The sequence below is a fragment of the Xiphophorus hellerii genome, chromosome 6 (assembly GCF_003331165.1).
Source record: "Xiphophorus hellerii strain 12219 chromosome 6, Xiphophorus_hellerii-4.1, whole genome shotgun sequence".
NCBI lineage: Eukaryota > Metazoa > Chordata > Actinopteri > Cyprinodontiformes > Poeciliidae > Xiphophorus > Xiphophorus hellerii.
In genome coordinates this window covers 27,983,831-28,003,327 of record NC_045677.1, presented here as the reverse complement: position 1 = coordinate 28,003,327, position 19,497 = coordinate 27,983,831, and the positions used below count along the sequence as shown (strand labels likewise).

General features: G+C 37.7%; 1 protein-coding gene across 1 annotated transcript in view; it reads left to right on the top strand.

The window, feature by feature from the left end:
• Window positions 1–2,945: 2,945 nt before the first annotated feature.
• Window positions 2,946–19,497, top strand: part of LOC116721375 (disco-interacting protein 2 homolog C) — a 163,372-nt gene continuing 146,820 nt past the window's right edge. The window contains exon 1 of the mRNA XM_032565051.1: window positions 2,946–3,212. Coding sequence (XP_032420942.1) covers window positions 3,134–3,212 — 79 coding nt within the window. The 5' untranslated portion in view covers window positions 2,946–3,133. The remainder of the gene's footprint in view (window positions 3,213–19,497) is intronic.

Below are 19,497 nucleotides of genomic sequence, written 5' to 3'. Positions count from 1 at the left end.
AGGCTTCAAGGCTCAACTGGAATCACTGATTAGTTTGTTTTGGGGTTTTTTTCTTCACCGATGCCATCACACAGGCCTGCTGTTCATTTCCTGACTGAGCTGAAAACGTCTCACGATGATTATGTTGATGAGCCGAGGAGTGTCTGGTTGCATGTTTCGGAGAACAAAACCAGAGGAATCCGGACTGATGAGGAAAAAAGCCCAACCTCTGGACCTGGAAGAAAAAAAAAAGCTTCATATCGATCTTCTCATCTCTGTTCTCACGGTGCCATTCTTCGTTTGGGTTTCTCTCTCGCTCTCTGGTTGCATATCTGACTTTATCAAAGACGCGACAAAGAGAACGCGACGTCGGACTGCTTAATCGGCTCACTGTGGTCTAACTCATTAACTCTTCCTGAGCTAACAGCTGTGGACAATCGGGGGCTCGGGACTTTTACCCCAGTGGGTCAAAGGTCGCAGCAAAGAGGGCTTCTTTCTTTTTGTTTTGTTTTTATTTTCTGGGGTTTGTTTTGTTTTTTTCTTCCATTGAGACTGGAATCAAGCGTACATGTCGGCTCTAGATAATTTAAGTTACTCTTGTGTCATGATGTAAAACTGTCTAATTTGGAGAAAAAAATGTAGCTTACTGAAAAATAAAGATTTAGGCACTGTTGAAGAGCCAATGTCGTCGTCGTCTTCTCTGCAGAACCGGTTTTCTTGATATTACTTTTAAAAACATTTTGAAAAAATCTGATTTGCTCTGGAAATAAGAAGTCGCATAACAAATAGTAAGGTGCAAGGAAAAAAATCACAATTTTCAATTTGTTAATGAATAAAAAGCTGAAAAGTGCGGCTTGCACCTGTTTTCAACCCCATTGGATGAATTGTCTTGGAGTAAATCTCTGAAATTTTCTTCTGTTCTTTAAAAAATTAATTGAGATTGAATGCAGGATTAATTTTCAAGTCTGGACTTTGAGTAGGCCATTCTAACACGAGTATGCTTTGAGCTAAATGTCAATCAATCAATATAGTTTCATATTTTTTGTTTGAAAGATCTGAGGTTTGCCTAATTTAAATGAAAGCATCCAGTTTTCAAATTTATTTAGATAGAAAAATAGAAAATTCTGAGCAATATCAATTTGTAACAAAATGAGAAGATCTTATCTTTTTAATCATGTCAAGTAGAATAAAAATACAAAAATATTCACTCTGAACTCAGATTATTGTACATCTCCCCCTGTCCCCAACTCTCTCAAAATTTGGGGATTTTTAGTTCACGTGACAATTTATTAATTTAATGAGAATAATGTAAAAAAAGGAAAATAAATTAAAATGCACTGTATTTGAATTAGAAAAACGTCACTTTACAGCACTAAGTCTTTATTTTCTATGACTTGTCTCAAAAAATTTATCGGTTTGGTGTGAAATACCCCGAGTCGCCACCAGATGGCAGCAACGTCTCAGGACAGATTTACTTTCTTCCGGTTTTAAATGATCAAATCAAATCAACCCTATATCAGTTCAAGAATAAACAGCAAAACTGTGCATGGATGACAGGATGTAAATTATATCTATTATGATAGGAAAAGTCGATGGTAAATGTATGCAAACATACTTTCAACTGTACATATTAAGTTTTGGTTATAGCACCAAAAACAGTGTTTACACAACAGTTTTGTCCAATTTATTGTTAATTTGAAGATTTTCTTTATCAAAGCAGTAGTAAAATTAATGCTAATTAATTGAATAAATGACCACGTGTTTTAAATTAGCTTATCTTAGCTTAGCATTTTTGCGGAACCAGGTCAAATGGTTACATCTGTAATGGTTCCCACTTTAAATGGTAACATGTTTATTTTCTCTTCAACAACCACACTGTCTGAAGCTTGTTTCTGCTTTTAGTTGTTCTGTTTATTCATAAACACCAGCCCATTTTATTTTTTAGGTATTTTGGGAATACCTAACATACTGATTTCTAGTATATGATGAATAAATAGACGTGGTAGAATTAGTCAATTAGAAGTAAGTAGTCAGAAATATATCCATATATCCATGTTTTTTATTCTCTTTAATGATCTACAGACACACAGTTAAGGTGGTGTTTGATGTCATAGGTAGTGTGGCCATTATTTTATGAATAATAATAGTTATAAGATCTGTATATTTGTTGATGAAAACTTTAAACAGTTTGAAACTGTGAAAAAAGAAAAGTTGACATCTGGCGCCCCCTGGTGGCTCATTTTTCGCTACATTTATCGGGTGTATTTTTTTCCACATCATTTTTCTTGGAAACACACACACACTAAACATATTCTCCCCTTAAACTGGGAAAACAAAGATACAACATCTAATAATTCTGTTCATAGTCTCTAGTCCTCTAAATTATACCCGCAAGTATCACAAAGTTAGGAATAATTTACAAGAAACTAAACAGGAAATGCAATCTAATTTCAATCTCAAATTAAAAGCACAAGAAGCGGATTTATTTAATTTATTTATTATTATTATTATTATTATTATTATTATTATTATTATTATTATTATTGTTGTTTCATCATTTTGTCTTTTATATAATCGGATAAGGAAGAACATTACAAAAATAAAGAAATTGTTAGCAATAAAAACATCAATATGTAAAAGAAATTTCATTCATTATTATTAATATATTTATTAATATCATTTTAACTTATTTTGCAAAACATTTTTCCATTTGCTAATAGTTGACTAAAAGGTTAATTTAACAGTTAAAAAAAAAGCTTTAATGATGTTTGTAATGTTTTATCCACACACACAAAATAAAGTTAATGATGTAATGATGTGAATTAAACTTAGCAATCACACTCTTGTCCTTGTGTAAACTTAATAAATGAAATTCGGGATTTATCAGAAGAGCTACAGGTGTCTGACTGCTACCGCTCTTATTTTGAAAGCTATCCCACCGGAAGTCTCTTCAGCCTTGCGCTAGCTTGGCGCTTGTTTTGCGGAGTCTCCGCTGCCTCTCACGGAGCCACACGCTTAACGCGGACTCGGACCGACTTTGGATTTCTGCTTCTTTTTTTCCCGGGGAGTTATTCGGAGGAAAAAAATCCTGGAGGGACAAAACAAGGAGTAAAGAGCCGGAAAACAGAGCTTAAAGTCGGCTTGTGTCGGAGGAATGGCGGACCGGGACCCGGTGCCGCTTCCTGCGGAGGTTCGGGCCAAACTGGCCGAGCTGGAGCTGGAGTTATCGGAGGGTGAGTAGGGGGATTCCCCCCGCTGAGCTCGGTTCTGGTTCTGCTGTTTTGATGGGATGTCAGCGGTGAGGTTTTTTTCTGCTGCGGGTTGGAAAAGTCAGAAGTTCAAGTCCGGCTTAATGAATTCACACATGGCGCTGATTGATGGAGGGATGCAGAGGATGTGCTGGCGAAGCTGTTTGGCTGCATTTGTTTGCAAGAAATAATATTTATTGTGGCTTGAAATCAGTGATTAATGAATGTTTTTGGAATATGAATAAACCCCCCAACTTTTTAATTCACGCTTTCTGCATGTTTTGGAGAAATAATCAGCTGAATGTGATCTAAAACAGGAGTGGACAAACTTTGTTTAAATCATTTTAAAAAAATCACCAAAAATGTTGCAACTTCAAAAACAAAACAAAACAAAAACAAACAACCTCAACAATAAATGCGTTTTAACTTTTGATATTCCACTTCCGCTTATTGACAAGCTAATTTGCGTATTGGCTAAATATTTAGCTTGGACCTAAATATTTAGTTGTCAATATTTATTGTTAATGTTTCGGTTGCTAATTAAATGCTTGAAACTAGATATTTAGTTTGTTAACCTAATATTTATTTTGAAAGTTAAATATTTAGCTCAGACTTAAACACTTTGGCTACAAATGTAAGTATTTAGCTCCCTAACCAAGCTAAATAGTTAGCTAGCTAGCTTTGTTACCTTCTTAACTAAAGCTAAATATTTAGCTCAGACTTAAATATTTTAGTTAGGAAGCTAAAAATTTAGCTTGTTTAGTTACCTAGTTAGTTAGTTAGAAAGCTAACTACATACTCGTTTAGCTTGACTAAGTATATAGTTTGTAAACTAAACATTTAGCTTGTGAATTAGATATTTTGTTTGGAACTCTGACATTTATGAATGTTTGCAAAACTTTGTAAAAATATGACTTTGAAAAATTAACATTTGCATTTTTTTTGTCTCTGGCTAAATAAACCAAAAATATTACTGTTAAGTTTTTACTGTGTAACTTTACGAACGGGACCCCATAGCATTTAGCCAAGCTTTAATTCGGCAATTAAAAGCAGATTTGGGTCAGTAGCTCCATTTCCATTACAAATGTATGCAAAACTTTGTCAATAATGTAAAAACCCCCCACAATTTAGCAAACATGGTGTTTCCATTAAATAAGAAATGCAATTAAAATCACATGTGAATAAGCTTATTGATGTGATAAATCATTTAAAAACAATCTTCCTCCAAACTACTTCCTGTCCTTTTCTTCTTTGTAGTTTCTGCCAGTGACAACATCCTGGTTGTTGATCACGTGACTCATGTGATGCTAAAAAAAAGCATTTTTAGCGAAATGCACTAATTTCCAAAACTTTTTTTAATTGAAAAATGAGTTGTTGTTTTTTTTTTCTAAATTGGTGTTAATTTATTTACAGAATGTCAAATTGCATATTGATGTAGAGGAACAATGCTTGGAACATTGTAGTGAGTAGATATTAATTTAAAAGTTGCCATTTTGTCATGGTTTATTTGATTTATTCTTGAATTGTGGTCCAGGATGGCTGCAGAAAATCATTGTAGGGGTCCTCAAATGGCCCCTGCGCCTCACTTTGAACATCATTGATGTAAAACATCCAGAAAAGAAGTTTCCACACCTAAAATTTGGATTTGAAGGGGAAAAACAGAAGCAAAGAAATGATTAGTCACACACACCCTGCAGCCAGGTGGTTTTCCTAAAGCAGGAATCTGTTTGTTATTATCCAGTTTGCAGACTCGGGTTGATTTTCTAGATGCAGAGATGCAGTCTTGGTATTGATTTTCTCATTAGCTCTCCCTCCTCCCTGCTTGTTTCTTTTATTTTTTCCCAGATTGATATGTCGCTCTGCTGCAGCCTCTCTCTGTGCGTCAGTGTCATATTTCAGCTGTTTTCCCTCCTGGAGGGACTCAGCCTTGTAAGGAGAAAACCAGAGGAAGAGGAAGTGTGTGTGTGTTTTTCTTTTTTTTAAACAGCTGAAATGCAGAGGAGTTAAAAAAAAAAAGGTGACACACTTTCATGTGAAATTTCTCTTTATGTAAACAAGAGAAATGGGGTCAGATGCCCCATTGCATTATTTACATGCTTAGCTGACGAATGCAAAGCTTTGACCCAATTTTGCATCCCCCCTCTGTAGCCCCTTGTTGCAGGATTCCTGCACTGCCTCAAAGAGATAGAAGACGCCCTTGAGCAAGGCATTATACCCTGGTGACTCTGGAGGAGCTGCAGAGAGCGATAGGGCTTAAAAATAATAGATCCAATTTTAATCTATTTTTTTTCACTTACTTTTGAAAAAAAGAATATTTGAGAGCAAATATTTTCAAAAATGGCATCTATTTAAATCATCGCATCTGTGAGTTGTGTGATGGAGTAATTATGAGAAAAAAGTCATAATATTAGCAGAATTAGCAATTTTAGCAGAAAACTGAGGAAAAAAGACGTTTTAAATGAATCAACTTCCACAAAATCAGTTGAGGAAGGCAAATTTCTAACTAGTTAGAAGTTAGACTAAAATATAATGGTTTGTAAAGTTTGAAATTGAATTTCTTTCTTTTTGACATTTATTTCTAAGAAAAGAAATGACTAACTTTCAAAAAGTGGCTTATTTTTCAATCATCCCTTTTCTGAGTTGTATGACAGAGAATCAACGCCGGGCTACAGGAAGTTTTGTTAGTTTATAAGCATAGAGTCGTAATATTAACAGAATAAAGATGCAATTTTATTGGAAGAATGTCTTAAAATTATGAGAAAAAAGTCGTTTAATCAGAAGAAACTCTGATAATTTTGTTATTTTTTTGTCTTTACCTTCCTTGGAGTTGAAGAAGTTCTAGTTGAGCCCAAACTGAAGAATTTTATCATCCAGTTTTTGGTAGAAAGAGAAAAATGATAAATCATGCAAATGGTAATTATTGATTTATCACACGATTAATTGGCTTATTCTTTATTGGGACAGGCTTACGGTGTCTGCTGCTTTTTTTTATTGATCAGTGGGATTTGGGTGCAGCCTGACCTTTGGGTGGTAGCTTTATTGCTCAGAATGAATAAAAGCGTTCACCTTATCTGTGAATGTGAATAAGGATTTTTACGGCCGTCTGTGACTCATAAACAGAAAGCAGAACTGATGACTGCTGTTTCTGATTGTCAGTCTGTGTAGATTTGACTCCATTGCTAGCTTTAAACACCAAACATGGTCAGATTATTTACAAAAAAATTAACTTTTTAACAATGCTCAGTTAAACCTGGAAACTGCAGCAGACTTGTTCTCTAATATATGCTTTAAATTGTTTTACCTTCCAGTAAAGCTGCCATTGGTCTCCAACATAACCATCGGCTTCAGCTAAAGCAATCAACTCCAAACATTGATATTTTCAATCGGTACATGATTTTTATGGATTATTCTCTTAAACTTTTCAATAAAATTAAAAACAGTTGTCCTGCTATGGGTGTGTGCCCACTCTGCTGTCTGCAGGGACAGGTGCATGTGTCTGTGGGTGTGTACGCGCCGTCATGTGTTGACAAAACTATCAAATTACTGTCAATGGAGCCACTTCATACAAGGTTTCGAACACTCGACCTTGAGGCACGCCTGATTTTAGTAAATTGCTAATTAACAGGTTGAGTCAGGTGGGTTAAAGCAGGAAAATATCTAAAATATGGAAGCATTTATTTAGGGTTTCTTTGAAATTGGAAAAACTCATAATTTAATCCATTAGGGACTCATTGATCCACTGTTTTTGCTACTGAAATCTGAGATGTAATATCGGCCAATACCGATCCCATGCAGAAAAACAGTGCTGAATTGACTTAAAATGTTTCTGAATGACAAATTCAGCAACATAAACTCACCAATAGCTTCACAGGGTGGGGCAAACATTTAAAAACAACTTTTAATTTGTTTAGTCAGTGGAAAGTGAATAATAAACTGACAAAACAATAGGTTGAGTACTTTTCTCAAATATGTAAAGATAAACAGCTACAAACGCTCGTTCAAAAAGAATCAAAAACTTGTATGCTGTCTTACCAACTTTTGCTGAAAAGTTACTACTTAGTTTTGTCTTATTTCAAGTGTACTGAGAAATCTGCACTAGAAACTATACCAAAAACATTTTGTAAGATTTTGTGTTTTTTGCAGTGTAGATTTAGATTGACTAGATCTGCCCTTGGTGTCATAAATACCTAATCTGTATATATTTTATATATTTATTTATATTTATTTACTTATATATTTTTTCTTCAGTATTGGGACCGATACAAATATTAATACCTGATCAGTTCATCTCTACAAATCCAAAAGGATTTTACTGTATTGGGAGTTTAAAGATAAATTAACTGAAATCAATAAAACAATCTGTTGTTTTTACTTTGAAGGTGAAACTTTCAGATTTTCCCAGCATTGTTTTTGTTGTTGTCAGTTTTATGGCTGAAGCGTCTCCTCTTGAATCACACCGCCTCACCTGTAGGCCCACCGTTGCCATAGTGATGTAATTTCCTCTCCTCCACCCTGACAGAGGGAGAAGCTCGTTTGGAGACCATAAATTCATATTTGCTCCCTCTTTTTTTTTTTTTTTTTGACGACTCATCGGCAGTTTTCCCCTCCAGGTTATCTGCTCCAGGGTTTCCCACTGAAACCAGCTTTATTTGGATGGACCGGAAAAACGCTCAGGAACTTTAGGGAGTTTTTTCTTCTTCTAATATGAACAGCAGGAGCAAAACAGACTAACAAAGCTAAATTTAAAGCTAGCATGAGCTAGAATCCCTCCTCCTTTTGTTGTTGTTGTTGTCCACGTTCGTCATCGGCTGTCAGCCGTCTCCGGGTGGCTTCTCGCATTAATGTTTATCGGCCCGCGCTGTCAGCCTGCCGGCGCAACAAATCTGAGGGCTGGAAATGTCAGCGGGCCGAGCAGACGTTCGTTTCAGGCCGAAGACAGGTTGACGTCTCCTCAGGAAATGGCCCGGATGTGAAGGGAAAGGGGAATCAGTGGCAGATTCACCAATTAGTACTTTAACCTGAAGAAAAACGCAGTTTACTTTACCTGTCTGCCATTTTAGCTACTCAACATTTCAACAGCTTCACATGCAGAAAGGTCTTAATTTGCTAATAAATCACCATGCCTACCAGTTGGTGTTGGACATGTTTAGTTAGGGCTGATATGTTTGCTTTTCTTCAGATATGGCGCTGTCAGACGTCTTTTGGGTCCTTTCAGATGCAGGTTTAAAAGGATCCACGACTAGTTGAACATGAACATCTTGTAATCTTTCTTTTAGCCCAAAAGTTGTTGTTTGAGATATGTAAAAACTCATAATTACTCAAAAGATTTAACATCTTTACTATATTTTTCACCAATTTATTCACCTGTGCAATGCATTCTGGGTCGATGATGCGGGTAGCTGCAGTCCACAAAATGTCAGGATTGACACAAAGTTTTAATGAGCTGTTGACGTCTGTTGAAACAAAAAAAGACAGACTTTTGAGCTACTGTTTATTGTGCTAGCTTGAGATGACAACATGAACAAGAGCTAACACCATTAGCTATAGCTAAACGTATTAACAGGAGCTAACACATTTAGCAGGAGCTAACACATCTAGCAGGAGCTAACACATTTAGCAGGAGAAAGGTCATGCAACCAGTTTGGAAAAATTTCAGATGTTTAAAACAAAAATCTAATAGATCATTATTGATTTGAACTGATTTAAAATGCTTATATTGTGTTAAGTTTTTCAGGCTCTAGCCTGGTTTGTAATCCAGCTGTGAAATCTCCCTTCTCATCTCAATAAAATGTTGTTTTTTTTTTGTTTGTTTTTTAACAAAGCTCTTCTGAAGTGGAGTTCTGGGCAATAAAACCACCAATAACTCACTGATTCATAATCCTACTGTTTGTTTTTATTCAACAACTGTTGTTGACCGTTAGCGAGGGCTAGAAGTTGTGTTTATTTGGAAAAACGTCCCTTGTTTTTACCCTGTCTTGTGGGATATTGTTAAATTAAATTCTGGGAACTGCCTTTGTGGCAGCTTGAGGTTTCCTCACTGCTGTTGGAAAATTTCTCCCAACGGCCGCCTGCTGCCCTGCAACCGTTGCCCCGCCGTGTTGCCTGTCAGGGAGGTGATGTCATTGCTGGAGCAGCCGGGAGGACGGGGAGCGGAGAGAGAGAGTTTTTCACTGCGTTTCTGTCAGATTGCATCATGAAGCGGCTCAGTCTGCCGCTTTCAGCTCAAATGTTGCCGTTTTCCTGCCTCTGGTTGCATTTTTCCAAAGCAGCAACGCCTTATTTTGGGGTTGCCACTACGAAAACAAATAAAGTCGATTGGGGGGAACTCATAAGGATGTGTTCTCGGATCTGTCCAGGTTTACAGTGTGTGACCTCCTGACCTCTATGCTCCCACTCACCTCTTCTCTGTGATTGATTAGCACTGGCTGTGTCTCAATGTCAACGTTTCGGTTGTGCAAAACTTTCCAGTCAATCCCTAAGGTCTTTATTTCTCTTGATCAGTCATCCTTCCTGGAGTTTTTTCTTGGCTAGTGATCCTGGATGATTGCGGCTGCTGAACTCCGTCCAGGTCGGCTTTTTGTCTGCAGCCTGAGTCGGCACTTAATCCGTTTAAACAGTTCAGCTTTATTGGATTCACTTTAAAGGAGCGGGACAGTGGAAGACTTCCCATCCACTTTGGACCGGAAGATACGGCTGGAAAAACGTGACAATAAGAAACTATTTATTACTTCTTTTTTTAGGTGTGTCACAGCAGTTATAGCCTTACAAACTCAAAATACTTCTCTTGATAAACATCCCCATTTTTAATGCTCTTCTTTTGGACTCCAGTCACATAAAAAAGTGTGATTTGCATCATTAAACTGCTCACAGTAACTATATTATTAGTCATATTTTCTGATTTATTGGTATTTATTGATGCTTTCATTGACGAAACAGTGGAGAAAACTGTAAAACTAACTATCCCAAACATCATTAATGCATACGTTCTCATGTGACGTCAAACTTACGGGGACCTTGTAGCTGACAGCCATCTTGGTAGGTATCCATAAATAACTGTCATGGCCGTTGCTATGACAACAGTAAACAAACCACATTCTTTGTCTCTGTTCGATCCTGACAGTAGCGATTTTGTTGACATGTTTCTCTTACACATTGGTCAAAATTTCAATTTCATTTCTTTTTGTTAGTCATCTGCGCTTTGCCTACCAGGACGGCAGTTCAGTGGCGCGCATCTCTTCCAACTTTGTGGGAACTATGTATAGGAATTAATTATGACGACAATAAACCAAAGGTTTTCAGCCATATCGTCTTGTATCAATGACTTAAAGGTCGGACAAAGGTGGCATGATTGTTCAGACGCTTTGAAACGATGATTTGAAAACTATTGGATACAATTTAGCTCCACTTATGGACCTGGAAAAAATTTGCATTTTTTTTGTGAAAAGATCGGAATTGGGCCTTGAAAAGGATGGATATTAGGACAAAAAAATTAGATTTAGGTCGCATTTCCAGCTGCAAAGCTGAAGCCCTATTGATTGCTTGTCTGTTTATGATACTCTGAGACTCTCCAGCTTCTCCAAACAAAGAATAAAATCAAATTTGTTCAAGGCAGCAGAGTTTGGTTGCTCTGCCTGTAAAGCCTGTGGGAATCTGCTGAAGTGAAACTCCGTCACACTTTCTGTTCTCCTTGTGTAAACAAACTGTTCAGTAATGTTGAAACTGTGAAATAACTCCAAATTAGCCAACAAAGAGGATGTGAAGTCAAGCTTCACAGTCCAGAATGATTTAAAACACTGTTTTTGAGAAGGGCTGATTTTGATTTATAATATTTTTTAAGCTATAAATGTTCAATAATGTCATGTTATCAAACCCTAGTTTGATATGAAAGTATTTAATGACTGGCGTAGAAAAGTTATCATGCTTTTCTGACTTCCTACCTGGTGTAAATATTGCAAAAAAAAATTTATTTTAATGTTTTTCCTAATTGAAAGTACTTTTGTTTCTTAAACCTAAGGTCAACCTCACTTAATCAGAAATGAAATCAAAACAAAATCCATAAACGTAGAAATCCTGATATTAAAAAAAAAAACCCGGCATGAAGTTTTCCTTTAAAACCTTTCCTTTCAAACTCAAAACCAGAAAGAAAGAACGAAGAATTTGCCAAGTAATGTCAGTCAGAGACTCGGTCAGGAAATGCTGAGTCACTGGTTGCCATGGTGACTCCCACCTTTTTGTGATGACAGAGGCAGTGAAAACCCACAGTAAGTTTTTCTTTAAAACGGTTGTTTAATTTAGAAGCAGGAAGAAAGAAAAACCTGCTGAGTAATGAAGAGTCTTAGTTAAACAAAACTAAAGCTCCAATTATAGATGGCCATATAATAGTTTGGAAATATGCTATTAATTAATCTCTAAACTCTTTATAAATCATGAATACATGTTTATTATGTATTAGGGACGAGAAGAAAATAAAATCTACTGGTTTCTTGCCAAATCGTCAAATTTGTTCACCAAAATAGTCGATCTGGAGTTGTTATCCTGAACATTTCAGACTACCTCGTAAGCACAATAAGGCTCCTTCTCACCGTCCTAAATTAATGCATAATAAACTGTTGGTAATGATTTATAAAGTGTTTATAGATGAACAGATAATATATCTATAAGCTATTTATATTAGCCATCCATAAGGCTCCCCTATTGTAAAGTGGTATAACATTTCTTTTGCTTTTAATTAACTAAATGCAATTATGTGGAACTTGTTGAAAAGAAAAAATTGATGTTAAGTTAATGATTAATGTTTTTGCGTTTTCCTTATTTGCATGCAGATGTGAAAGTTGAGACTTGAGTTGAACTTTTGGATCTGGCTGCTGATATCGATCAGGACTCTGAAAAAGCCGCGTTCTCGTAATCGTTTGAAACTAATGGCTTGTAAAAGTTCGTGCCTCGCTGGTTTATGGACACGCAGCGGAGTCGGGGCCGGCCCTGAACATTAGGAGGCGAGCTGCAGAAAGCGATGAACTCCATCTGTTTCCCAGCAGAATAAAAGCACCTCTCTTACTTGTCTTATCCCAGGAATCTGCCTGGAATTGCCCCCATATTTGACCGCATTCTCCAAACCGGTTTCAGCCACTTTCTTCTTTTTTTTTTTAGATTAGAGGATTGGCTTTAGGAGAAACAGGGGGGTGGATAAGGAAAGCATTGTGCTGCGAACGTTAACAACGCCACGGCTAGTTAAAGGGTTTTGGCTCCAGGTTCGTCTCTCGGAACGCTGGAGTGATAAAGTTTTTGTTGGTCCAAACAGCCTTCCAGGAAAAGCTGCCTGCCGGATTAGTTAGAAGATGATTCTAACATCTGCAGGAACGAGCTGCTCTTTATGCTTGAAACATCTGGATTTACCTGCAGAGTTTAGCATGATAGCTATCTGCTTTCCAGGCTAAAACAGATCAGGCCACAGTGCATGACTGGAACGCTGCAGAAAAAAAACACAAACAAAATCCACCTCCACTGGAGCTGCTGCTCTGCCCAAAAAAGTCCAGATCTTGGCCCGACGCTCAGGGACATACTGAACTGACAGAGCAGAAACAGCCGCACAGCTTTGAGCCTCCTGTATACAAACCACGTCGATTGTCCCCCAGAGTGATGGATCCGACCCCCGGGGCCGACTGGTGGGAGTCTGGAGCGCAGCCAGGGCTGGCTGGAGGTTTACAGAGCTCCAGATGGCCTTTCCTCCATTTATAAATAAAATTACCTCTGCACATCACAAACACTCTGCTCCACAGTTTGCCTTATTTCACCTTAATAGGGACCTATTATGCAAAATTCACTTTTTGCATGTTTTTGTACTTTGCTTTGGGTTTCTACTTCTTCTAGAAACAGATCAAATGCTTAAAAAGATCAGCCATTTTTTTTTGTCAATACGTTTTTTGGTGTCAGGAAAACGAGCTGTTTCAAAACCTTCCAATTGTTAAGGCACTGCGCCGTTACCCGGCAACCCCAGATGAGCCCAGGCTGTTACCTAGCAACCCAAGCAGAGCTCCAGCACAAAGACAAAACACATAAAACCGCCAGTTAGTTTGCACTTTTTTACAGAAGTCCTAACTTCTTCGTACTCTGTATCAAATGTTTGCTGCATTTTTCAAAATGGCGGCTTTTCGATAACAATAAAGGAAAATATTGTGCAAAATTCTCTTTTTGCTCAACAGAGCGGTTTTTTGGCAATAATGTTTTTTGGTGTCTGGAAAATGAGCCGGTAAAAAATCTTTTGTATTGTTAAGGTGCTGCGTTACCTAGCAACCCCCGTTGTAAAGTGAAGCACACAGATTCAAACTGAGGTAAAAGAATAAAATAATTGGAACGGATTGTACAGTATTTCACATTAGCACTTATACTGTCACAATAATCAATAAATCAATTAATTAAAGTTTCCATCTATGTTGTGTTAGTAAAGCAGAAGGATTGGAGTGAATTTGAAGTGCAGGCCTCAGAGCAGCAGATGACCAGGGATGCAAATTTACTGACATCATGTAAATTTGCACCATCCAGGTGCAAAACTCAAGTTTAAAGACATAATTTTTAGAAATATTTGACATTTTTAGAGATGTTTGCTCCTTCTTCAAGTTGTGCTTCAGTTCAACTTGTAGCTTAAAAAGCTGAGGTCAAAGTCTTTTTGAATGTATTTTTTGTTGTTGATGGATTTTGAGCGGAGGATCAAGCTGATTTGCATTTCCCTGCTGGTGGAGCTCCACCACCAGGAGGGTTGGATTTATCTCAGTGCAATGAGCAAAGAGGGGAGCCGCCTCTGAATGGAGCAGAGAAGATGAGCTTGAATGAGCTGCAAGTCTGAATCCTAAAGAACCCGAGAAGTTCAATGCTGGAAACCTGAACGGGCTTTTCTTGTTAAGCTTCAGGATGTGTGAATGTTCAGAAGGGCAGAAATATTGAAGAGGATCTATTGTGCAAAATTCAGATTTTGCATGTTTTTGTACTTCCATTTGAGTTTCTACTGCTTCCTAAACTATCAAACCGTTTTTTGGCATTATGTTTTAGTGTCAGGAAAATCGGCTGTTTCAAAAACCTCTGGATTGGCCCGTTACCGAGCAAAGCCCAGCCCAAGCTGAGCTCCAGTACATTTGGTCAGCTGGTTTAATGGCTGCTGGAAAATACAAGTGTTTTGCTGTTGACTTACGATCTAGAAACCACTTTGCTTCGTTCTTTTTGGTTGTGCAGGAGGCTCCACTTCTGCTTTTCAAAGATGTACGGTTGTATAATGGTGTATCTATTTACAGCCATTTTTACGTGGGTGTGAAAACATGGAGGTGGGGGATGTCGCTATGATCATGTCGCTATTTGGATATAAAGAGACAGAGACCTTATAATAGGTCAGTAGAACTTCACAGCCTAAAATCTCATTATCTACGAATAATTTGGTGCAAAAAATGCAATGAAAGTTTTGTATTACCTATAAAGACATTCTAACCTGTTAAATGAAGCATAATAGGTCACTTTTAAAGGGTAGCATCATTTTGAAGATTAAGTGAACCCCACAAACAATCACTCAAATGGAGATTATCTCGCTCGTTTTGATTGAAAAACATCCTCACCTAGAATTGAACCAGATTTTTTACTGCAGCTGATCCTCAGAGTCGGTGCCTTAGAGTCCAAACTCTCCAGTGGCATGCTGGGAAACATTTCTGACCCTTTTGAAGAGGAGTGGGAACCTTTTTGACCCACTTCATCTATTAATGCTCTGCGTCTTCATTATCTGCATCCTTCTAACCGGCAGCGTGATGAAGACGAGTGATTTATGGATGCCCTTTGTCCCGCTCACAGCAGGGATAAAGGATGGGATTACCTCATTTTTTTGCTTCTTTCAGGTTTAAAATGGCTCAGGGAAACACACCCACATCCGTTTGATCATCAGTGAAATCGTTTGGCTTTCATTGTGCGATCCGTTAACTTTTCTCCGCCGTTAAGAAGGAAATGTGTTGAGCTACATAACGGCAAATATTGCCTCAGATTATGAGGCGACGGTGAATTCGACCAGCGTAAGCCTCTGAAATGTCTTGCACAATTCTGGCCTAGTTTAAAAATGATGAGGGTTATGAACTTTTCAGCATGAGGTCATACGAAAACTTCTCTGCTTTTAACGCTGATGCAGGAAAACCAAATGATCTTTTAATCCAGCAGCAAAAGGATAAACAGATGACCTCATGTAGTTACAGTTTTATTTCCTCTCCTGGGAGTGGGACAAATAAAACCCCAAGGCTGATCCCCCAGCGTTAAATTTAGCACAAAATCAACTTTTCCACATTTTGTTCTATTATAACTTGGCTGTTTTTGGCGGGGATATTATTTAAACAAAACAATGAAACAGATGGAAAACGATTCATATTTTTCGCCTTTTTTATAAAAAAAAATCAAAATCCTAATCCAGAGTTTTATCTTGATTCAAATTAACTAACAGAATGTATATTATTGCATTGCATTATTAAACGTGCCAAACCATCATCACTTCCTGTTTGTCTTGTTTGTCATTTCTGCCAGTAGTAACGTCCTGTTGATGATCATGTGACTCGTGTGATGGGGAAAAAGCGTTTCTATTGCAGTTTTGCAAAATATGATTGAAAAACTGCCTCATTCAACTTCTAAAAACAGGAGTTTGACTTGTTTTTATTAAGCTAATTTATTTGCGTAATTTGAAGGTCCATGGAAACGCAACTAGTTAAAATTTTCAGTTTTACAGCTCAGCTTTTTTGTTTGCCTTGAACTGAACAGTTGGATGGAAATATATAAGAAATGTTTTGCATCTAAACACAAACTAACCCAAAATATAAATTTAGTTGAAATTTTGTCACATATACACTTGGCTTCAGATTTGAGAAATTATTAAAACCGTAACGTGGCTGGACGGGTTTCTCCTCCATGTCCTGGTGGCTCCTTTCCAGCTGTTTTCAGAGGAATAATGGAGGTGCGTTTGCTGGCTCGGAGCTGTTTGGGTTTTATTTTATCTCCCTCCTACGCTTGTGTTTCTGTCTGGTGCTTCCAAGTCTGTGCTTCAGGGACATTTCTAGGTTTTACCGTTTTTATCTCCAAGACACAACATGGTGATCCAGAGGTCTTTCTCCGCTCATCTGTGCGTCCTTCTTGTGGAAGATTAAGAGAAGAACAAATCAGTGAAATGTAAGATGAACAGAAAGCAAACTCGACCTGGACTTAATTGTTTCACTTCTGCTGGATCAGCAGTAACTGGAATACTGATAAATATTTAAATATAACTGAAAAGATCCTTTAGAAACAGCTTTTATAAAAGTGTTATTTCCATTTCCTGATGGTTAACTGCTTAAGTTTGACGGCAACTTATGAAACAAGAACCAAAGCTGTGTTCAGTCCGCTGTCATCGAACTCCAGTCCATTTGAATCGGAAGTCCGTTTCGTTTGGGGAGGTGTGAATAAAAATCGATCCAAGAACTCTGGCCAGCCTCCAAATCTTGGTTTTATTTAGTTTGAAGTAAACTCTGGTGTGGTTCAAATGCATATGTGAACGCCAAGCGGAACGTAGACCGCGCCAAAAGCAGGACATGAACTACAGCGCAGGGCATTCTGGCTAAATACAGTCAAAACAATCGTGTTAGCCTAGCACTAGCATGAGAAATGGTGTACCCAAAACAATAGAAATACTATGACCCCTAAAATCTGACGCTTCTCTGTTTTTGTTTTCATTTCATGAATAAGGAAGTTGCGTTCAGTGTCTTTGAGGTTTTTGAGTCTTTTCCTTCCAGTGGTTTCTGGTGCAGCGCCCCAACAGGTGAGGAGGGGAACAGGTTTTTCAAAGGGTTTGGTTCATTTGACACAATGAAGTAAAAATATAACAAATGTTGCAGTTTCGGTGCCCAGTCGAACCAAATCTACCAGACTATCAGGTGTGAAAACGCAGTTAACTAGCATACAGGGGCGTATCTACTGGGGTGGCATGGGGTGGCAGTTGCCACCCCAACTGAGAGCCTTGTCACCCCTGTTGCCACCCCAGCTGCTGACTATGAATTCAATAAATAGTTATGGCAAATCGGACATTAAGCGCATGAATCTCTTTTTTCCGACAACATTGAATGCAACACAATGTAACCTGACAGCTACTGCTAAGTAGCGGGAAGTGCGAGAGAAACTGGAAGGACAGAGCTCGAGGCAGCAGCATTGATATGGATATATATTACTGGATTAGACATCATATGACTTATTGTGCGCCATTGCTGCCCATTGAGTCAGGAATATCGGTGGTCAGGAAAATACCACAATCACACAAAGAATCTGAAAAAAGGACGTAATATTTAGCGGTTAATTCAACCCTTTGACAGCCATGGATAACAAGGTTCAAGGGTTTGAGATCTAACAGGTGAGAAAAAAGTTTTAATTTAGAGAAAAAATTGAAAAAGTGAGCAGTGGGTCAGCTATGCTAGCCTAACTGTTGCTAGCCTGCTATTGACTTTGATAACCTTAACATGTTCTGTGCAGTTCGGTGTGTTTTGGTTCCGTTAGCACTAAAAGGGGACAACCCCCACACCAAGTCATCAGTGGAGCAGGTTTTTAAATCAGCTAATCAACCGCCGCTGTGTTCAGGCGAAAATTTATTAACAATCACAATATCAAGCCTATGTCAAGCCTGACAACATAATGTAACAGACTGAATGTTCTGTTTTGGTGTTTTTGCATACTTTTTTGTGTGGGAAATGTTAGTTGTTTGGAATTGATTCCCCTGAGGCTTGAACGTAATCTCCGCTCTATCTGCTCGTTGAGCTTCTTGTCTGTCGGTTGCCATGGCAACGGGTCCGCGTGTACGGTGATGCCGACACACAGAGCGAGAAAAAGCAGAATGGAAGTGGTTTTATCTAGTTTTGTTCTTCACATGTTTATCAGCTTTATTGCACCTTTATTGTGGCGCAAAACTTAATGCATCACATGGCGACTAATAGGCGCTGTCCAATCCAGTAATACATATTAATTAGCAGCAGTATGAAAGACGTACAAATAATTAACTATACTACACTAAGAAATTATATTTAATCCTCAGAGCTACATGAAGCTCATTTTGAAACTGCAAGTTAAAAACAATATTTTGCAACAAGTAAATTAAGTCGAATGTTATGTCTATGCAAGCTAAACGTGAGAATGAGATATTATATATAAATAAATCCTTGCCCCCCTCTTTTCACCCCATAGATATTTTTCTAGAGATGCCCCTGCTAACATACTAAAACAGCAAGAACTTTAGTTTTCTCCAAGCTGTTGCTTTTTTTAAATTTAAAAAAAAATTAATAATAGCTTATAAAACGGTAGTAAAAGTTCTTAAAAGTTGAGCAGGGCTTGATCTCTTTTTTTTTATCCAAATTTGCACTTTTTAAAGTAAAGTTCAGGATTTAGTGCAAAAGTCTTCCATTGCAATTATTTTTACACACAGTTACATGTATAGCACTACAGACTAAAATATTTCTCTTATTTTTAAAAAGTGGTCTTTGAGTCATTATTCACATCATCTAAAGTTCAGCTGTACATGCGTAACTTCATGTTTAACATGTGTTGCCATGGCTGCCGTCATGGAAACTGGACAGTGACTCTGCCGAGTTAAAACTGGAACATGTCATCCTCTGCAGGTTTCTGCAGGAGTCTGATTCTCATCAAAACATCTTCAGGTGGAAAATAAATCATCTGCTGAGCTCAACAGAGCACATCTTCACGGCTTTGAACTGCTTCAGAAAACATGGTGAATGATCTGAGTTACGGATCAAATTAATCTGTCAGCAAACTCAAATAATCACCTGGACTGTTTCCAACATGTAGACACAAACTAACAAAAACGGCAAAAAAGGAACATTTGTTTGCTAGTTTTGAGGCACCTAAAACACATTTTCCGAGTACTCTGGCCCTTAAAGGTGCTGTATGTGACTTTTTTATAAAAGTTTTTTTTTACACATTTGTTAAAACTGTTGGGGGTGATTGACAGCGCTAAGACCCGCCTCCTGACTCTGGTTGGTTGCTTCCAGTTACCACAGGGAGAAGGCAGAGGAGATTGATATTTTTTTTCACAGATTTTCTATTTCATATTATTCTTCAGGACAGTTTGAATAAATATGTAAAAATCTACTTTTCATATACTTTTACAAGTAACTACCTTCAAACTACCTGTCTTTCTTTATTTTCCATATTTATAGAAAAGACTCACCTCGTCCTACAAAATACTTTTACTTTTGTAACAGAGGAGTCTGATAATAGAAATTAATTT